The 23164-nt window shown below is 37.3% G+C and overlaps 1 protein-coding gene across 1 annotated transcript in view; it reads left to right on the top strand.

Moving 5' to 3' along the window:
• LOC140136935 (synaptotagmin-7-like) overlaps positions 1-23164 on the top strand; it is a 552412-nt gene that overhangs the window by 84664 nt on the left and 444584 nt on the right. The window contains exon 3 of the mRNA XM_072158587.1: positions 8182-8440. Coding sequence (XP_072014688.1) covers positions 8401-8440 — 40 coding nt within the window. The 5' untranslated portion in view covers positions 8182-8400. The remainder of the gene's footprint in view (positions 1-8181; positions 8441-23164) is intronic.

Raw genomic sequence — 23164 nt, 5'->3', positions numbered from 1 at the left:
GATGCATGGTTGTAGGTTCCTAATAAGGTGGGTCTGCTTTATGGGTTGGATCACTAATGATGCATGGTTGTAGGTTCCTAATAAGGTGGGTCTGCTTTATGGGTTGAATCACTAATGATGCATGGTTGTAGGTTCCTAATAAGGTGGGTCTGCTTTATGGGTTGAATCACTAATGATGCATGGTTGTAGGTTCCTAATAAGGTGGGTCTGCTTTATGGGTTGAATCACTAATGATGCATGGTTGTAGGTTCCTAATAAGGTGGGTCTGCTTTATGGGTTGAATCACTAATGATGCATGGTTGTAGGTTCCTAATAAGGTGGGTCTGCTTTATGGGTTGAATCACTAATGATGCATGGTTGTAGGTTCCTAATAAGGTGGGTCTGCTTTATGGGTTGAATCACTAATGATGCATGGTTGTAGGTTCCTAATAAGGTGGGTCTGCTTTATGGGTTGAATCACTAATGATGCATGGTTGTAGGTTCCTAATAAGGTGGGTCTGCTTTATGGGTTGAATCACTAATGATGCATGGTTGTAGGTTCCTAATAAGGTGGGTCTGCTTTATGGGTTGAATCACTAATGATGCATGGTTGTAGGTTCCTAATAAGGTGGGTCTGCTTTATGGGTTGAATCACTAATGATGCATGGTTGTAATAAGGTTCTGCTAATCAAGATGTGGGTCTGGGTCTTTTATGGGTTGGATCACTAATGATGCATGGTTGTAGGTTCCTAATAAGGTGGGTCTGCTTTATGGGTTGGATCACTAATGATGCATGGTTGTAGGTTCCTAATAAGGTGGGTCTGCTTTATGGGTTGAATCACTAATGATGCATGGTTGTAGGTTCTAATAAGGTGGGTCTGCTTTATGGGTTGAATCACTAATGATGCATGGTTGTAGGTTCCTAATAAGGTGGGTCTGCTTTATGGGTTGAATCACTAATGATGCATGGTTGTAGGTTCCTAATAAGGTGGGTCTGCTTTATGGGTTGAATCACTAATGATGCATGGTTGTAGGTTCCTAATAAGGTGGGTCTGCTTTATGGGTTGAATCACTAATGATGCATGGTTGTAGGTTCCTAATAAGGTGGGTCTGCTTTATGGGTTGAATCACTAATGATGCATGGTTGTAGGTTCCTAATAAGGTGGGTCTGCTTTATGGGTTGAATCACTAATGATGCATGGTTGTAGGTTCCTAATAAGGTGGGTCTGCTTTATGGGTTGAATCACTAATGATGCATGGTTGTAGGTTCCTAATAAGGTGGGTCTGCTTTATGGGTTGAATCACTAATGATGCATGGTTGTAGGTTCCTAATAAGGTGGGTCTGCTTTATGGGTTGAATCACTAATGATGCATGGTTGTAGGTTCCTAATAAGGTGGGTCTGCTTTATGGGTTGAATCACTAATGATGCATGGTTGTAGGTTCCTAATAAGGTGGGTCTGCTTTATGGGTTGGATCACTAATGATGCATGGTTGTAGGTTCCTAATAAGGTGGGTCTGCTTTATGGGTTGAATCACTAATGATGCATGGTTGTAGGTTCCTAATAAGGTGGGTCTGCTTTATGGGTTGAATCACTAATGATGCATGGTTGTAGGTTCCTAATAAGGTGGGTCTGCTTTATGGGTTGGATCACTAATGATGCATGGTTGTAGGTTCCTAATAAGGTGGGTCTGCTTTATGGGTTGAATCACTAATGATGCATGGTTCTGTAGGTTCACTAATAAGGTGGGTCTGCTTTATGGGTTGAATCACTAATGATGCATGGTTGTAGGTTCCTAATAAGGTGGGTCTGCTTTATGGGTTGAATCACTAATGATGCATGGTTGTAGGTTCCTAATAAGGTGGGTCTGCTTTATGGGTTGAATCACTAATGATGCATGGTTGTAGGTTTCTAATAAGGTTCTGTAGGTTTCCTATAAGGTGGGTCTGCTTTATGGGTTGAATCACTAATGATGCATGGTTGTAGGTTCCTAATAAGGTGGGTCTGCTTTATGGGTTGAATCACTAATGATGCATGGTTGTAGGTTCCTAATAAGGTGGGTCTGCTTTATGGGTTGAATCACTAATGATGCATGGTTGTAGGTTCCTAATAAGGTGGGTCTGCTTTATGGGTTGAATCACTAATGATGCATGGTTGTAGGTTCCTAATAAGGTGGGTCTGCTTTATGGGTTGAATCACTAATGATGCATGGTTGTAGGTTCCTAATAAGGTGGGTCTGCTTTATGGGTTGGATCACTAATGATGCATGGTTGTAGGTTCCTAATAAGGTGGGTCTGCTTTATGGGTTGAATCACTAATGATGCATGGTTGTAGGTTCCTAATAAGGTGGGTCTGCTTTATGGGTTGAATCACTAATGATGCATGGTTGTAGGTTCCTAATAAGGTGGGTCTGCTTTATGGGTTGGATCACTAATGATGCATGGTTGTAGTTCCTAATAAGGTGGGTCTGCTTTATGGGTTGAATCACTAATGATGCATGGTTGTAGGTTCCTAATAAGGTGGGTCTGCTTTATGGGTTGAATCACTAATGATGCATGGTTGTAGGTTCCTAATAAGGTGGGTCTGCTTTATGGGTTGAATCACTAATGATGCATGGTTGTAGGTTCCTAATAAGGTGGGTCTGCTTTATGGGTTGAATCACTAATGATGCATGGTTGTAGGTTCCTAATAAGGTGGGTCTGCTTTATGGGTTGAATCACTAATGATGCATGGTTGTAGGTTCCTAATAAGGTGGGTCTGCTTTATGGGTTGAATCACTAATGATGCATGGTTGTAGGTTCCTAATAAGGTGGGTCTGCTTTATGGGTTGAATCACTAATGATGCATGGTTGTAGGTTCCTAATAAGGTGGGTCTGCTTTATGGGTTGAATCACTAATGATGCATGGTTGTAGGTTCCTAATAAGGTGGGTCTGCTTTATGGGTTGAATCACTAATGATGCATGGTTGTAGGTTCCTAATAAGGTGGGTCTGCTTTATGGGTTGAATCACTAATGATGCATGGTGTAGGTTCCCAATAAGGTGGGTCTGCTTTATGGGTTGAATCACTAATGATGCATGGGTGTAGGTTCCTAATAAGGTGGGTCTGCTTTATGGGTTGGATCACTAATGATGCATGGTTGTAGTTCCTAATAAGGTGGGTCTGCTTTATGGGTTGAATCACTAATGATGCATGGTTGTAGGTTCCTAATAAGGTGGGTCTGCTCTAATGATGCATGGTTGTAGGTTCCTAATAAGGTGGGTCTGCTTTATGGGTTGAATCACTAATGATGCATGGTTGTAGGTTCCTAATAAGGTGGGTCTGCTTTATGGGTTGGATCACTAATGATGCATGGTTGTAGTTCCTAATAAGGTGGGTCTGCTTTATGGGTTGAATCACTAATGATGCATGGTTGTAGGTTCCTAATAAGGTGGGTCTGCTTTATGGGTTGAATCACTAATGATGCATGGTTGTAGGTTCCTAATAAGGTGGGTCTGCTCTAATGATGCATGGTTGTAGGTTCCTAATAAGGTGGGTCTGCTCTAATGATGCATGGTTGTAGGTTCCTAATAAGGTGGGTCTGCTTTATGGGTTGAATCACTAATGATGCATGGTTGTAGGTTCCTAATAAGGTGGGTCTGCTTTATGGGTTGAATCACTAATGATGCATGGTGTAGGTTCCTAATAAGGTGGGTCTGCTTTATGGGTTGGATCACTAATGATGCATGGGTGTAGGTTCCTAATAAGGTGGGTCTGCTTTATGGGTTGGATCACTAATGATGCATGGGTGTAGGTTCCTAATAAGGTGGGTCTGCTTTATGGGTTGAATCACTAATGATGCATGGGTGTAGGTTCCTAATAAGGTGGGTCTGCTTTATGGGTTGAATCACTAATGATGCATGGGTGTAGGTTCCTAATAAGGTGGGTCTGCTTTATGGGTTGAATCACTAATGATGCATGGTTGTAGGTTCCTAATAAGGTGGGTCTGCTTTATGGGTTGAATCACTAATGATGCATGGTTGTAGGTTCCTAATAAGGTGGGTCTGCTTTATGGGTTGGATCACTAATGATGCATGGTTGTAGGTTCCTAATAAGGTGGGTCTGCTCTAATGATGCATGGTTGTAGGTTCCTAATAAGGTGGGTCTGCTTTATGGGTTGGATCACTAATGATGCATGGGTGTAGGTTCCTAATAAGGTGGGTCTGCTTTATGGGTTGTATCACTAATGATGCATGGTTGTAGGTTCCTAATAAGGTGGGTCTGCTTTATGGGTTGAATCACTAATGATGCATGGTTGTAGGTTCCTAATAAGGTGGGTCTGCTTTATGGGTTGGATCACTAATGATGCATGGTTGTAGGTTCCTAATAAGGTGGGTCTGCTTTATGGGTTGGATCACTAATGATGCATGGTTGTAGGTTCCTAATAAGGTGGGTCTGCTTTATGGGTTGAATCACTAATGATGCATGGTTGTAGGTTCCTAATAAGGTGGGTCTGCTTTATGGGTTGAATCACTAATGATGCATGGTTGTAGGTTCCTAATAAGGTGGGTCTGCTTTATGGGTTGGATCACTAATGATGCATGGTTGTAGGTTCCTAATAAGGTGGGTCTGCTCTAATGATGCATGGTTGTAGGTTCCTAATAAGGTGGGTCTGCTCTAATGATGCGTGGTGTAGGTTCCTAATAAGGTGGGTCTGCTCTAATGATGCATGGTTGTAGGTTCCTAATAAGGTGGGTCTGCTTTATGGGTTGAATCACTAATGATGCATGGTTGTAGGTTCCTAATAAGGTGGGTCTGCTCTAATGATGCATGGTTGTAGGTTCCTAATAAGGTGGGTCTGCTCTAATGATGCATGGTTGTAGGTTCCTAATAAGGTGGGTCTGCTTTATGGGTTGAATCACTAATGATGCATGGTTGTAGGTTCCTAATAAGGTGGGTCTGCTTTATGGGTTGAATCACTAATGATGCATGGTGTAGGTTCCTAATAAGGTGGGTCTGCTTTATGGGTTGGATCACTAATGATGCATGGGTGTAGGTTCCTAATAAGGTGGGTCTGCTTTATGGGTTGGATCACTAATGATGCATGGGTGTAGGTTCCTAATAAGGTGGGTCTGCTTTATGGGTTGAATCACTAATGATGCATGGGTGTAGGTTCCTAATAAGGTGGGTCTGCTTTATGGGTTGAATCACTAATGATGCATGGGTGTAGGTTCCTAATAAGGTGGGTCTGCTTTATGGGTTGAATCACTAATGATGCATGGTTGTAGGTTCCTAATAAGGTGGGTCTGCTTTATGGGTTGAATCACTAATGATGCATGGTTGTAGGTTCCTAATAAGGTGGGTCTGCTTTATGGGTTGGATCACTAATGATGCATGGTTGTAGGTTCCTAATAAGGTGGGTCTGCTCTAATGATGCATGGTTGTAGGTTCCTAATAAGGTGGGTCTGCTTTATGGGTTGGATCACTAATGATGCATGGTTGTAGGTTCCTAATAAGGTGGGTCTGCTTTATGGGTTGTATCACTAATGATGCATGGTTGTAGGTTCCTAATAAGGTGGGTCTGCTTTATGGGTTGAATCACTAATGATGCATGGTTGTAGGTTCCTAATAAGGTGGGTCTGCTTTATGGGTTGGATCACTAATGATGCATGGTTGTAGGTTCCTAATAAGGTGGGTCTGCTTTATGGGTTGGATCACTAATGATGCATGGTTGTAGGTTCCTAATAAGGTGGGTCTGCTTTATGGGTTGAATCACTAATGATGCATGGTTGTAGGTTCCTAATAAGGTGGGTCTGCTTTATGGGTTGAATCACTAATGATGCATGGTTGTAGGTTCCTAATAAGGTGGGTCTGCTTTATGGGTTGGATCACTAATGATGCATGGTTGTAGGTTCCTAATAAGGTGGGTCTGCTTTATGGGTTGAATCACTAATGATGCATGGTGTAGGTTCCTAATAAGGTGGGTCTGCTTTATGGGTTGAATCACTAATGATGCATGGTTGTAGGTTCCTAATAAGGTGGGTCTGCTTTATGGGTTGAATCACTAATGATGCATGGTGTAGGTTCCTAATAAGGTGGGTCTGCTTTATGGGTTGAATCACTAATGATGCATGGTTGTAGGTTCCTAATAAGGTGGGTCTGCTTTATGGGTTGAATCACTAATGATGCATGGTTGTAGTTCCTAATAAGGTGGGTCTGCTTTATGGGTTGAATCACTAATGATGCATGGTTGTAGTTCCTAATAAGGTGGGTCTGCTTTATGGGTTGGATTGAGAAGCATACTAATGATGCATGGTTGTAGGTTCCTAATAAGGTGGGTCTGCTTTATGGGTTGGATTGAGAAGCATACTAATGATGCATGGTGTAGGTTCCTAATAAGGTGGGTCTGCTTTATGGGTTGGATTGAGAAGCATACTAATGATGCATGGTTGTAGGTTCCTAATAAGGTGGGTCTGCTTTATGGGTTGGATTGAGAAGCATTATCTGGTTCATCAACCTAAAACCTGTGATTTTGTTAGATTTTGTTCTGTGAATGAAAAATGGAATATATCAGCATTTTACATTACAGCCAGGGTTCGAATTCAGTCAATTTTTTTGCATCGCAGTTTGTGCTATGCAGAACACATGTTTGCATAGCAGTTTCCAAATTTTGCATCGCAGTTATTTTGCTATGCAAAAAAATGTGTAGCATTGGCGTCGGCGATGCAATATTGTGTTTGCGTAGGGAATCTACAACTTCTGTCATTGTCATCAAATCTCGGCTATCACTGCCGCCAATTGTATTCGCGCACCACACACATTTCCCAAACTCACCTTGTTGCTAATAAAATATAAAATATATCCAAGAAAATACAGGTTGTATGTATTCATGTTTGTGCTGGATTTTATGCTTAAAAGCCATCAAAAGTCACAATTGTTTTCAAGAAGTCAAAATGTACGTGTAATATCACCATTGACATTTCCCTCATTAATTATTCATGAGCTCATTATCGCGATATAAAGTGGGTATTTTGAAACCGATGCTCAGTAAACATATAAACAATTTCTTTATGCGCAGTTGGTATATACAGCTTCAGGGGGTCTTGAAACTACTTGAAAACATCTCCTAGCAACGACCAGAGGTCAGGTTTTTTGCTGATAGCCGTTGATTTGATAGACGTAATTTTGCTATTGCAAGAGCTTGACAGATTCGGGAATCACCAAAATTACCTGGGGCTTTTGCTAGCTTGAGGGATATCCCCATGTGCTTTGTGTCAAAATGCCAAAAACAAGAGAGTTAACTGAGTCCCAAAAGGGCAAATTTCTGCCCTTTCGGAGGATGCGTTAGGGAACTAAATCTGACGTGGAATTTAGCTCAAATTTATGTATAGCACTTTTAGCTATGCATTTTGGAAAAGTGCATAGCAGTTGATGGAAATTGCATCGCATTTTGCGATGCAATACCGTCGAATTTGATCGCTGATTACAGCTCTCTTTGTTTCAGTGGGCAGTTCAATGTTGGCTTTAATTATAGGTTAATGAACGCGTATTACTTATTGGAAGAGAAATTAGACAAAATAATGCATGCGCGCTGATGTTTATGCGTCAAATCCACGAGCCCCGAAGGGGGAGTGCATTAGACGCGTCAACATCAGCACAAGTGCATTATTTTGTCTAATTTCTCGAGCAATAAGTAATACAAGTTTATTAATCTGTTTCATACGAGAAGAAAAAAGCGCGTCATTTTTACTTTTTTTTTATATAACAAATTATCCCTAAAAATGTTGGAAAACAGAACCAAATATAAATGCATCAACCCGCCCGAAAAATGAATCAATCCTATGCGACGCTTGAACACGCTTGAAACACTACTGCGCCGTAGTCTGCTGGAGTGCACAATATACACAATCAATGCATGTTTCGTACTTTTCTAACAGCTTTTCTGATTGGCTGCTTAGATATAGGAGTGTATGAAATAATATTAATTACATGTTTGTGTGTAATTTGATAGGAGAAATGATGTTGTTATTTACCCCTGGATGAACAAATTTTGTGATAGTGCAATGTATTGCCACATAACAAGTAGATTTTCTACTTTCTACTTCTATGAAGAAGAAAAACAAAATGTTGCCACAAAAGCACAAATAACTTACTTCACAATATATAGAACTACTTGAAATTAATATTTTGACTAATTTGTTTACTATCTTCTTTTCTATTGCAGAGTAAAGATTCAATTTGCACCAAGAAAATTTAGCAATTGTTAAGATAGTAAGCACCACCATGGAATTACATACTTCCAAATCTTCTCCTTTACATGTAAAACGACAAGCAGAGGCTTAACCTGAGAAGACCAAACAAGGTGACCTAGGTATCTGGAATATAAAAGAAATTCTGTCTGTTTGGATATTTTTATTGCTGGAGAAACGAGAACAGATCCAAGATGCTTTCTATGGTTGAAGGACAACTGCAGAACTATGCATGTAAGTATTGGTAACATTACTTCAAAGCAAGGATTCTCAATTGCATCTGCTGGTGGGACACATAGGGCTGTAGAGGACAGATCTGTAACAAAAGACCAGTCCTTTCAGTCTTTGAGGGCCAAGTTAGACCAGGCTTACAGGCTACTTATTGAGAAGTCCTTGCTGTGAAGCGCATCATTTACACTGTCTTTTGCCAGCAGGTGCTAATATAGTATTGATGATTGCTCAAAATGATGATTACTTTCAAACGTTTATAACGAGACTCATTATTTTACTCTTCTTTAAAATGAACGTAATTTTTAAATCAGTTTGCTACAAAGAACTGATTTAAAACACTGAACATAATTGGCTATATCCATGACATGAGGAAGTGGACATTGGTGCAGTGAATGTGCTGTTGAGAACAAACAGTACATGAGGTGAATTTCTAATGGTCAAAAGAGTTACATAGTCATGGTACCTGTGCAATTCTTAAGAACAGTTAGAAGCCATGGATGTCTTAATCATATATCTTGTTTTGATCACAAACAAACAAACAAACCAAAATTAGTCTTCCATTTAGGTTTTAAAAATGTGTTGTCTCAAAAACCCACGTGCATAGATATGTGAAAATTGGATTTGCGCATAGTCAATGCAGGTGTGATCGGGTTTTTTTTATTAAAAAAATGACAAACAAAATTGACAATTTTATTGCAAAGTGGAAAAAAAAGTGGGCCATAAATGCAATAAAAAAACCTTGCATAAGCGCATATAGGTTTTTTTTCCCCAAATAAAAACAAACAAACAAAAACTGCATAGCACATAGCTTTCTGAGACAAACCTTTTGTTTTTTGGCAATAGGGAAAGGTGCTATCTTGGATAGCACCTAAAACACTCACTCATTGTGCTATCTTCAGAAGATAGTACCTAAAACACTCACTCATTGTGCTATCTTCAGAAGATAGTACCTAAAACACTCACTCATTGTGCTATCTTCAGAAGATAGCACCTAAAACACTCACTCGTTATGCTATCTTCAGAAGATAGTACCTAAAACACTCACTCATTGTGCTATCTTCAGAAGATAGTACCTAAAACACTCACTCATTGTGCTATCTTCAGAAGATAGTACCTAAAACACTCACTCATTGTGCTATCTTCAGAAGATAGCACCTAAAACACTCACTCATTGTGCTATCTTCAGAAGATAGCACCTAAAACACTCACTCGTTATGCTATCTTCAGAAGATAGCACCTAAAACACTCACTCATTGTGCTATCTTCAGAAGATAGTACCTAAAACACTCACTCGTTATGCTATCTTCAGAAGATAGTACCTAAAACACTCACTCATTATGCTATCTTCAGAAGATAGCACCTAAAACACTCACTCATTGTGCTATCTTCAGAAGATAGTACCTAAAACACTCACTCATTGTGCTATCTTCAGAAGATAGTACCTAAAACACTCACTCATTGTGCTATCTTCAGAAGATAGCACCTAAAACACTCACTCATTGTGCTATCTTCAGAAGATAGTACCTAAAACACTCACTCATTGTGCTATCTTCAGAAGATAGTACCTAAAACACTCACTCATTGTGCTATCTTCAGAAGATAGCACCTAAAACACTCACTCATTGTGCTATCTTCAGAAGATAGTACCTAAAACACTCACTCATTATGCTATCTTCAGAAGATAGTACCTAAAACACTCACTCATTATGCTATCTTCAGAAGATAGCACCTAAAACACTCACTCATTGTGCTATCTTCAGAAGATAGTACCTAAAACACTCACTCATTGTGCTATCTTCAGAAGATAGTACCTAAAACACTCACTCATTGTGCTATCTTCAGAAGATAGTACCTAAAACACTCACTCATTGTGCTATCTTCAGAAGATAGCACCTAAAACACTCACTCGTTATGCTATCTTCAGAAGATAGTAGTACCTAAAACACTCACTCATTGTGCTATCTTCAGAAGATAGCACCTAAAACACTCATTGTGCTATCTTCAGAAGATAGTACCTAAAACACTCACTCATTGTGCTATCTTCAGAAGATAGCAGCAACATACAAAAGCACACATTTTGCTACACTCTTGAATATTAGTAATCTACTAAAAATGTACTGAAATTATATGCTATATACAGAATATGACACAATTTTGTTTCCTGTATAATAATGAATCAGTATTATCGAGTTCCAAATTTGTAAAAAAAATGTGTAGCTTTTGAAGATTATACGTATTGTGCTTACTTGTGTAACTAATGAGCCTTTTCACCTTAAATCATGAATATATGGCTGATTGAAATACACAATGAAATGAGTTACTTTATTGCATTATTGTATTTGCTACGTTATTACTGTAAATGAAATCGCCAGAATGATTGGATTTTTGTAGAGCATTATGACCTTAAGCAGCTTACGTTACAAAGAGGTTCATCATAAATTAATCAGAAAATAACATTTGTACTGTCTCATTAGGCACCCATTCTGATCAAGAGTTTTTGCTGTTATACCTTTTTTAATAGCATTTCTAACTACATTAAGTTAAAGCTTACACCATGCATCTTTTGCTTTCCACAATCATGACAAGGGCTTTTGGTTTAAAACAAGTTGTTCACATAAGTTAATGAATATCATTTATTATAGGTTGAAAAGTGCAATGTAACATGTGGAGATTATGCCTGCTATTGTACACTGGTCTTGCATATTAAGTGACTCTAAAGCAATGAGAAAAATAGGCATATGTGACATTATCAAGGGGAATGAGTCACATGTCGGCCCTGGTCGAAAATGAGTTTTACACATGTTTCTAAAGAGGACATTTAGGGCTTTCAGAAACTGAAAACCCCATGTTGATACAAATTTTCTTTGTGAAGTTACATCAATTTATCAATCGCTAAAAACAATATAAAACAAAAGAATTTTAACGCTTTCTTTGCCAATATCTCAAAATCAATATTGGCGACATCCGACTCATTTCCCTTGATCGTGTCACATATGCCTAATTTACTTGCATAAGTGCCTTGGGTGATAATTAGGATAAATCTGATTCACCATAATGGTGCATATTATATGATGGGACCAATTAAGCAAATAAAAATAACTTGGATATCAAAAAAAAATGCAGATAAGCCAGCAAAGAATGAAGGTTCTTTTGCTTTCTGTTGAACTCTGTGAAGTGTTCTGTCTTACTGGTAGATGCTAAACATTCAATTTTGATGGTGGTTTTCAGCAAAATGTGAACATAATGTTGGTTAAATATGTAGAAATGTCACGATTTATTCCAATTGACACCTGGCTCATTGTCTGATCACATGCATGTGTGTGATACCCTGTTATATCAAGTTGCAGCATGTTTTGTAAATGAGCCAGAAAATCTCATTAGACATTAGACAAAATAATGGAAGATGTTTTAGGTTTGGATCTTTTTTGTTGAGTTCATTTGAAAGGGGACAAATCGCTAGTCCTAAGGGTCACTATTCTGACAATAAGGTTCACTGGTCCTAAAACAAAAGTTCCGCTAGTACTGAAACATAGATAGAAAGGGTTAAGCTTAAGACCGAACATTAGGATAGGGGTGAGGGTTAAGGTTAGGTAAGGTTTAAGGTTAGGGTTGGATTTAGGTTACTAGCAAACTTTTTTGACAAGCACACCTTAAGATTAGCAGATTTACACCATTTGTCTTGATACACACAAATACACAAACTATGATTTATAAATTATTGCTCTATCGTGACAAAACTCTTGAAGAATCCAAAAAGCTTGGAAAAGGCAATAGTTAACATATGAAAAGCAAATAAGATTGTTGGATTAATCTTATGAAATCAGGTTGAATAATTATTACTTAAACTCACCAAGTGAGAAAATATTACTCCAATTTTGTACATTTTAACTTTATGTTTAGAGCTCATGGTAACTGAGGTACCAATGAATGTTGCAAAATTGAATCACACTTTTTAGTAGAGGATATTACTGTTGCTTTTCTGATGTCTTTGGACAAAATAGACTACATAGGTATTATGGGAGAATTTATAAATTGATCATGTTTATACCAAGACAGGATGGAACCGGTGAAGAGAGCATGTCCTTCCCATTGCAACCACCTCATCTAAGCAAATGACACTACTATTTCTTTGCACATGCTTCCAGTAAAATACACCCTTTTTCATTTTGACTGGCTAAACAGGAGTTTTTAGTCAAAAAAGTATGTTATTTCCCAGATAATATCCTGTATTGATGGAGCTAGGTTTTGTTTGCTAGTACTAAAGACCCATGTTGAACTGCAGTGCAAATAAGCACAGAAAACTGAAACTAAAAAATAAAGCATTGTGGGAAGCAAAATATGTGATGCGATCAAGCAAAATCAGTCGGAACTTGGAAATATTGATTTTGAGATATAGCCAAACAAAGGAAATATTTCCTTTTGTTTTGCAAACTCTGTAATTGCTCATATCTTTGGAACTGGTTGTTCAATTTCAATGGGGTTTTCTGCAAAAACAGTTTTGTAAATGCTTTTACTATCCTATAATAACAAACTGAAAATTTAATATTTCCGAGTTGCGACTGATTTTGCTTGATCGCATCACATATATCTTCTCTGAGATAGAACAACCTAAATTTGGTAACAGACACAAGCAAAGAAATGCAATAAACAAGAACTAGTTCAACGTGTAACCCTTATTTGTACCAGCCTCCATTCATGTAGTCTTGATATATCCTGATACCTCTCTACACAATTCAAAGTTAAAATACTGGTGACAAGAGGAACAAAGTAACTTACAATCCATTTTAAGTCAAGTTAATTGTCAATTACACTAAAAGTGTGTTTTTCATCACCCAGTTCTTGCATGGTCTCATGTGAATGCCCTGCTTATGGCTGTTATGTAAATTACCTTTCAGGTAAGAATACATTAAAATTGATATGTCCCAGAGCTTATATCACAAACTTTTGATGATTCTTATCAGTTCAAAATTTGACAGTTCATCTGCAAGCTGTCAGCAGGTTTGCTTATGATGTTGTACATGACAGTATTACATATTTCTTTATTAATGCAAAAACATGCTGTCCTTTCTCTTGTAAACACTAAAGAATACTTCATAATATTGGCATATTGACAAAATATATGCAGCGCAGCATCAAATTTTAATAACAGAATTATTGTTGTGAAGTGAAATGGATGGATTGAAGAGACAGACACACTGTAAATCCAAGTGTTTAGAGTTTCTGTAACACTGTTTAAACACTGCAAGGTGTTTAATTTTTCATTTACACAGTAAAGGTATAGGACACCTAAACACCAAAGTAAACACAAAGTAAACACATTTAACACAAAGAGTAAACACATGAGAGTATTTAAATTCTAAACATTCAACATGTTTACTTTCATATTGTTTGGAAAGTAAATGCACATGTGTTTACTTTGTAAACATTTGGTGTGTTTGCTTTCTAACAATTTTGTAAGTAAACATGTTGAATGTTTAGAATCTAAATACTCTTATGTTTTTACTCTTTGTGTTTATTTTGGTGTTTAGGTGTCCTATACCTTTAGGCCTACTGTGTAAATGAAAAATTAAACACCTTGCAGTGTTTAAAAAGTGTTACAGAAACTCTAAACACTTGGATTTACAGTGTAGTTAGGGATGTACTGAAGCAGAAAACCAGGCTCAAATTGATGAGAGATCTGGACGACCAATCACAAAAGTCAGATCAGTGTGGATACTATACTGCGCCAATAAAGTATCCTTACACTTGGAAAAATAATCACAATTTCCAAACTGAACAATATTGGTGTAAATTTGTTTTTTAATAAATGCACTATCTAATCCTGCACATTATGACACTACATTGAATCCAATGTTACTTCAAGAAGCAAAGTTACAAGCATTTGATTAGGCGAAGGTCCAATTTTAAAAGTGACAAACTGGCCTATTCAAAACTCCACAGACTAGACATCTGGTTTGAGAGTGGTAAATGGCTAATTTATGCATTTGGCATTAATTTAAAACAAAAGGAACAAAAAAGAAAACTGAAACAAAAGAACTGATAATAAAATGAAAGTTATGAAAAGTACAGAGAAGTAAAAACTGAAATAAAAACTGCTTTAAATAACGCTTCATTGAAGAATCTGTGTTTTCTCTTTGTTGCACTTGTTGGAATCTTTTTGCGCCTTGTATAGGCCAGTTTGTCACTTTTAAAACGGGACCTTCGTCTATTCAATTGCTTGTAACTTTACTTCTTGAGGTCACATTGGATTCAATGTGGTGTCATAATGTGCAGGATTAGATAGTGCATCTATTAAAAAAACAAATTTACCCAAATATTGTTCAGTTTTGAAATTGTGATTATTTTTCCAAGTGTAAGGATACTTTATTGGCGCAGTATATATAAATTGTGCACAAATATTTACCTTTTTATTACTAATATTATTACAGCAATTTAAGTAAAGAATGACAAAAATTCAAATTTATGGCTTTAATGGAGCAATTCTAGGCAAACTATTTGGTACCGAAAGTTATGATAAAGCACATTTAGATACTTCGGAACTTCACAAGAGATGCAATACTTTTGCCTTAAAATATGTGAAATTGGTAGCTTTCTGCTGACAGTGGGCGGGCATGTATTTGATCCTCCGGGATTGGCATGAAGTCAGGCTGTGATTACGTCTTCAATGCATTTGGATATAAGCAGGGAACGTAATTTAAAAGTCAATGAAGTTATTCTGGTCAAAAGTTATTTTCTTGATGGTTTTTTATGTGACATTTTTTATTAGGTGTATACATAAGCTTGCCTTGTGGGCTTTAAGTGAATGTGTTAGATATGCAATGCCATGTTTAAAACAACACAGTACCTGTGTTACATTACACTGCAGATACTTTTCTTTCTTTTTTACTTGGGAACTAGTTATTTTCAGATCAGGCGGCACCAGGGTTGGCGATTTACTTGATTTAAAAAAATCAAAAGAATCAATTTGATTTAAATTGATTAAAAAAATTATTCCAAGAACTGCTATACCAGAAGAGACCAGTGGAATGCTAGACATCAGTGTTGTAGTCAAGCATCCGAGTCTTAGTCCTTATTTCTTTATTTTGCATACCGAGTAAATAGTTATTAAACACGGTAGTACAGTTTCACCACACATAAGCCTATGTTCGCTTTCCAGTGCCTGCATTAATACCAATCTCTTTACATTACTCGGTTAATTTATGCTTATTCTACAACACTTTTTCATGATAAAAATGAATGGCCACCACATTTATTCTTTTGCATTTGTAAAGTTTGTAATAGTAAGTTTAGTAAGCTGAAAGACTTCAATGTTGCTGTTATCCATCTTCCACATTCCCCTGGATATCTGTGGGTATATACCACTATAATAGTTTGTGGGTCATGACAAATAAGTAAAGCAACAATTGAGTTGCTTGTCAAAAAGTTTGGGAACCGCTGATGTAGCCAAATAGGAAAGCATCAACATTCTGTAATAGATGTTCAGGCAATCTCCATCAGGTGTATTTCAGTATATATAATTAACATTGTTTATAAAAGAATTCTTTGCAGGTATACCTACATGCATTCACAGGTGCACACAGATTGAAGCCATATAGAGGTTGTGTTTTTGAAGATGGAGTTCAACTTCATTTAGCATGATCCATTGAGAAATCTGGCTGTGTAGGGACAGTGGCGTAGCCAGGTTTTCGGAACCGGAGGGGGGGGGGGTGCACAAACTTGTTAATATACCAACAAAAATACTTTTTGCCAATGGAAGTTGTTTGTAAATTGTTAACCCCAACTTTTTGACCGGTATGCTCAAGAAACTAAAAAGTAGGGGTGCAGATCAATTTTTTTTCAATGAATGTTTATAATGTAAACTATTAACTTATGTGGCAACATAAACAGGCAGATTGGGGTGACATGTACTTTTTCAAGCAGTGCACTATAAATTGTCTATTGTTGACCCCATTTTTTTCCACCAAGGCCCATCGATTACCGACGGCCTAAGATGTACCGACAGTCTATGATGAATGGGGAAGGGGGCTCCAGACCCCTGGCTACGCTACTGTGTCGGGAGAATAAAGCCTATTTTAGTCACACCATATTGAAAGATCACGTCTGAAATACGAGTTTGTAGAAATTCCCCACAAGCAAAATTGCATTTCCATCAGGTGCAGCCTGGTCTGTCATCTGCTGTCAAATTTGTCTTCTATCATGACCTTATCAAAGCAAAGAGAGCTAACCTTATTTGTCCTCTTTTCACATGTTGTTCACAATGGCTCTCCCTCCCTCCCTCCCAACCATGCTGTTTTCAACCATGTGATTTACTATGTCTTTTCACACATTCCAGACAGTTAAATTGCCAAGTCCAAATTAATGCCCCACATTCTCAAACATTTGAACTCAAGCATAGATTTGAGAGCAAAACAACTTCATCTTTATAACCAAGGTTTTGTCTAGAATTGCAGATTCAAGACCAGGGACAGGAAGTTTCCAACTTTTGTGACATCATTTAGCTAGTGTACTACCTTCAATGCTCCTGCAATATCTGTATCCACAAATTACATAGTACAATGATGTCACTTGCACATTATACATTGGCTATGTCCATTTATTGTACATCATGATTGGTCAAATGTCAATTTTTTGTTTTTCATTTGGTCAAAAAGATTCAAATTTTAAAGGAAAATTCAGAAAGTTATCTGTGCTAGTTAAAATGATTAGAAAGCCCCAAAAAGTGCAATTTGGTTTTATGTCCACCTTTGAGAAATCTTGCACCCTGCTCAATTGAATTAAAACTATCTTCAGTAGATAGTATACAAATATATACTGCCATGAGAGGTTGAAAGAAAATTATTTGACGTTTTGACTCGACAGCTTCTATCCTGAGTGAACAGCACGTCCAATTTAAGCACAACCTATATTTTTCCCTTCAATAAAAAAAATCGAATAGGCTAAAATCGGGCTAACCAATTACAGCAGCGCTTGAAATCACGCTATAGCAGTTTCAAAGCGTGCGTGAACTGTTCCGTCGCATCATAATGCGGCATACGCTTGAAAACATGGTCAAAAGTACTATTTACGGCTTGGAGGTACTATTTACGGCTCATCCGGAAATTGCAAATAGTATATCTGGCTTAGAGGTACTATTTACGGATAGGAGTACTGATGGTAGAACTATTTTTGGTCATGTGATCCACTTTTAACCAATCAATGAACAAGAATATATTAATGAAGTATATAACACTTTTTATGGGTGAAGTGCCCTCATTTGAAACAGACAAAGTTACAAACTCGATAAGCTATTCTGGCTTTTAGGAAACCATTACTACTACAACCCCCTCATGTACCCCTGTAGCAGTATCATGTTGGAATCAATAAAAGTATATAAAATTGTATATTCAGTAAATACTAGTCAAACAGGAAATATATATCCTTGAAAAATTTGTATTACTTGGCAGTAAGCTGGAGGGTGTGCACTTATGAGTATACTTATGAACTCAGATTATTGGAAATGTATGTAGAGGATTGTTTAAATTGCTTGCAGTGTTTTAACAAGTTAATGTCAAAATGTTTTTAAATCAGATATGGATTCATACTGCAAATGTTTTAATTCTTTGCTAGTATGAATATTTTGAATATGTGAATTCGTATTAAAATGTATACTGCTGTCAATGGCAACATCCTATCTTTTTCTTCTTGTGTTTCTGGAAAATTTGTTTTATTTGGAATAACAAACAGTTTATTTATCATTGGAAAACATATAAATATTATAAGGACAATAAAAATAACTGCTTATTTGAGTCATTTAAAATTGATATTCCGCAAAAACCAACTGTTAGCAAAAATCAACTGTTAGCGAGTGAGTTTCTTTGAACGAGACAGATTTGTCCTTGAAACTACAGTGATTTCATGATATGAACACGGCCGGCATTGTAAGAGAATGGACTGCCAACACTGTCAATGCACAGAACGTATTGTGTTGAGGGAAAAAACTCTGAATCAAGTATTACAAATTTAATAGTTTTTGCACGTAAAAGCAGGCAAATTTTGACTATTATGTGATTTTGACGGGATGTGTTTTCCCTTTTCAACTCCAATTAATTTCAAATCAAAGTGTAAAGCAATATAGCTGATCAGTTTGTGGCAAAAATTTGGCAATCAGCTTGCGACATTTCAAAATTAATTTTCGCTTCACTTGAAGTCAAGTCATTTCGTGATCTAATGTGGTTCGCTAGTCAGATCTAATGTGGTTTGCTAGTCAGATCAAGTTCAAATTGGCTGCCATTTTTAGATCACAGAAATTTTATATTCGCATATTGGCATTGTGAGTAGCTAGCGTGAGCGTGCTGTAAATTACTGCTTAGACACAAAAGGCTTGAGTGTGTTTTCTACACGAGCATAACAATAGCTGGATTTAGTTGCTATCCAACTATAAGTAGGTTTGTCAATTGACTGTGTTTCTTGTTCAATTGCCCAGATAGATTTTTTTTTGCATGTTTTTTTTTGCTTCGCTAATTGCCTTCCAAAATTTATTGGAGTTTTATGTTTTGTCTAGAGTTGCGCCCTTAGAATCTGGACAAGAAGTTTTGGCCTACATTTCTACCGTATTTCCCCGCGTAGTCGCCCCCCTCAAATAACCGCCCCCACCACTTTTTTCAACCAAGATGTTTCAACAATGCCTATATTTCCATGCTATCTTGTGTAGTAAGCTTACCAAGTTGCTCACATGGTCGATAATAGCAGCAATAATTGGTGAAAATCTGCATCGGAAACCCGGAAGTGAACCAAAAGTCAGTGTTTCTAGTTCATAGTTAAATCATTTTAGCGTGACTTTTAAGCTTACCTAATGATTTTAACGGGAATTGTCGTGCTAAAATGACCTATAAATGACCCCGTTTGGAAAATGCAACGCCCCCGGGGGTGTTTATTTTGAGGAAATACGGTATGGTCTCAGATTTGAAGCAGGTTTCACTGCCAAAGTGTGTAAAAATTCACTCCAAAGTGAAAATAGCTATGTTTAATTTCTAAGGTGTCTTTTCTAGGGTAGAATTGTTTGTAGAACATGATTTTTTTGTCAAAACGCGTGCATCGTACATCGTTTTGCTACAAAATGTTGATTTGTGGCCGATTTTGCCCGAAAAATGCACTTTTTGGGTGACAAAAATTTTCACATGCCAACTTTGTATACTCATAGGGCGAATTTCTCGACGGGTGGCTTAGCAATTGGCTTGTCTAGCCTCAAGGCTTAAGAGGTCGTAAGACCAGGCTTAACTGAAAACGTATTTCCCGAAGCACGGCTACCATAGCCTCGAGGCTTCCGTTAGCCCGTGGGCCAGGCTTGTAGGATTAGCCCCAGGCTTCAGTAAAATTTGCATTTCTCAAATCAATCTTCTGTAGCCGTAGTCTCACGCAAGCCTGTTAGACCAGGCTTACAGCGGCTTTTCTTGGCCCTGCCTCAGAGCAGGTCTTAGGTCGTAAGCCTTGGTCTATTTCAATTTACAAATTATTTAAATTGTAGCATAAAGTTTATCTTTCATATTTTTGACGGTCTTTCAATTAACATGAGTAAGCAGTCGCGTAACTAGGGGGCGGGGAGCTCTTGCCCCCCATGAAAAAAAAGGTAAATTAGGCCTACTTCTGAGAGTTATTAATTAACCTCATTATTTGGTCATTTTAACCTTAAAAACTCAATTTTAAGGTTAAATAAATTGCATTTATCCCACTTTTGTACCATTGGCCTATATGTCACCAGCTTTAATACCTTAAATATGGCATTTGTACCATAATTTTTTTTTCAAACCCACCCCCCCCATGTCAAAAAGAAATCTACGCCAATGTTCCGGGACACCTTCCAAGCAGATCCCATAACTCCTCAGACCCACTCCACCCCTTACAAACCCAACCAGCATGCACGATGCCTGCCCCTCATTTATTATGTTTGCCCCCGCTTTCCCCCACCCCACCCCCAAATGAAAATGTCTAGTTACGCCACTGTGGGTAAAATTGTTCGATTTAGTTGAACATTTCAGCATTTTATTTTAGCGTCATTTGAGTTAGTTGAATTTTTTTAAGTAGCTGTTGCTATCATAAGACCTACTCATTTTGAATGATGGTTTTTTTTAACAACTAATATAATTTTTAAAAAATTCTTTCATCATCATCATCATCATCATCATCATCATCATCATCATCATCATCATCATCATCATCATCATCATCTATATGATACCACCTGTCCCTATCCAAGCCTTATAGTTTGTTTCTCGTACTTTTCATAAGTAGGCCTATTAGGTTGGACATCAATTTAATACAATAGAGGAAGGACAAAATTGGTAAAGATATAGTAAACATTTGACACGAAACAATAATGCATGCAGTATTAAAACTGAATTCTACGGATAAGATGCATATAATATTGCTATATCTTCTACTTAAATAATTATAAATATTGTACCAACAGAACAGATAACTTCATGTGAGATCTGATATCAGCAGTAGATAGCACGTTGGTTGCTTTCCTTTTTAGGGGAATCACAGATTCCTTTCCATTAGGCTTACAGTTTTACCCTTTTTGGGATGCAAAGAAAGAATCACGAGTATAAAGCATAGACGTATCATTCATACAAGTTGGACTCATAAAAAGTCAAGTGGAAATAAAATAAGTGGAAATAAAATAAGTGTGTTATAAAAGACACAAAAACAGACACAATATTCTTGCATCAAGTTGTGTACGGTATAAGCCCAAGCACAAGACCGCGGGTCCAGGCTGGTCTTTGCGCCGGGAACATTGCGATAATGAGGCGGCAACCTTGTTAGTACTGATAAACCGTGAGGACCACAGCTTATTGTACATCTACCTCCAACAGCCTATACAATTAAGTCGCTGGTTGAAAGGGACGAGGTTGTCAAGCGTTAAGCCTACAAGGCCACTAAGACTAGGTTGAATTTGCGTTGAAGAAATCCGGCTAGAGTTAAGACTCGGGCTTCGGGAGCGGGCTAGGCTTAGTAGCCTCAAGGCCACCTTAAGACTACGGCTTAATAAGACTCCTGTCGGGAAACTCGCCCATAGAGTCTACAATATACATAGATATGGCCCTTTAAAATGTTAACATATCAGCTGAGGGTACTATTTGATGGATTCAGGTATTTGTTTTGTGATTGACTTAATCATTTGCGTGCCAGAATCATTCAAATATGTCATGCCTCGTGACAATTGACATGCCAAAATAAGCTGTTTTCGGCAAAAAAAAATATTTGAAAAATCATAACTCTTGATCTAAGGTGCTACAGTGATGGTTGATCTACCAGTCTATGCAGTATTGAATGGGCTTTCATTTGATACCTAACTTTGTTCATTTTAACTAAGGGAAAAACTTGCAAAATGTAAAAATGTTTCCCCTACCCCTTAAAATTTTGATGTGTGTAAAATTCCGCCATTTATAAAAATCGGGATTACAAGAAAACTACAAGAGCTATAGGCTTGAAAAACTAATCAGTTATGCACAGTATAAGTTCCTACTTGGGTATAACATTAATATCTTTCCATTCCTTCTCAATTTTCTTTTCTAATTTTTTTAACAATTTGTGCCATCTGTAAATTATGTAAAATTTGGCATTTCGAAAAATCATAAAAAAAAAAAATATGAGGCGACATGTTTAAAAACTAATCAGTTATTCCCATGATACAGTACTACAGGGATATAGTACCAAACTTGTGCTAAAATGCATATTTTTGAGTTCTAATTTTTTAACAAATTGATTCGCCACCCCATTTTTGAGCAAAATCGGGAACAATTAGTACCTGTAATATTGCTCAATCATGTGACCTATATTCAATGTGTGTGCACCAATCAGATGTCAGACTTGCACTACAACATGATGTGAGCCTTGCAGAGCCTTTATAAGTGTGCCAATAGAGTTCAAATATGTTGTGATGATGTTGTCACTTATGGATCTCATATTTTTATTTCCGTCAAAAGCATATGCCTCTACTGTAATGCTCATATCAGGAAAACAATGACAGATGTTGCATTTCTGACTTCAGGAAAACTAATCAGTTATTCCCATGATACAGTACTACAGGGATATAGTATCAAACTTGTGCTAAAATGCATATTTTTTAAGTCGTCTAATTTTTGTACCAAATTGTCGGGGCTCCCCATTTTTGAGCAAAATCGGGAACAATTAGTACCTGTAGTATTGCGCAATCATGTGACCTATATTCAATGTGTGTGCACCAATCAGATGTCAGACTTGCACTACAACATGATGTGAGCCTTGCAGAGCCTTTATAAGTGTGCCAATACTAGAGTTCAAATATGTTGTGATTATGTTGTCACTTATGGATCTCATATTTTTATTTTTTCGTCAAAAGCATATGCCTCTACTGTAATGCTCATATCAGGAAAACAATGACAGATTGTGCATTTCTGACTTCAGAAATGAATTCTGCACAAAATTTCAGTCTAGAAAACATATTTAAAACAATATTTTTTGAAACTTTATATTTTGCCATTTTTGGCAGTCAAACCTGCTTCAAATCTGAAACCGTGTTGTTACACATACACATATCAACATTCTTTAAACGGGCCGTGATGCAACCACTTCTGTTCATATAATGACGACATCGGTCTGTTGCATTTTTGTTTGGACACCCTGTATTATGATTAGAGCTTGAATGTGACACTATCTGATTGGTCCATTATGTGATATATTCATCAAAAGTGACCAATCAAAATACAG

Source organism: Amphiura filiformis, chromosome 17 (genome assembly GCF_039555335.1).
Source record: "Amphiura filiformis chromosome 17, Afil_fr2py, whole genome shotgun sequence".
Classification (NCBI taxonomy): Eukaryota; Metazoa; Echinodermata; class Ophiuroidea; order Amphilepidida; family Amphiuridae; genus Amphiura; species Amphiura filiformis.
Note: the sequence above shows the minus strand (reverse complement) of the source record. Positions and strands in the feature narration are given on the sequence as shown.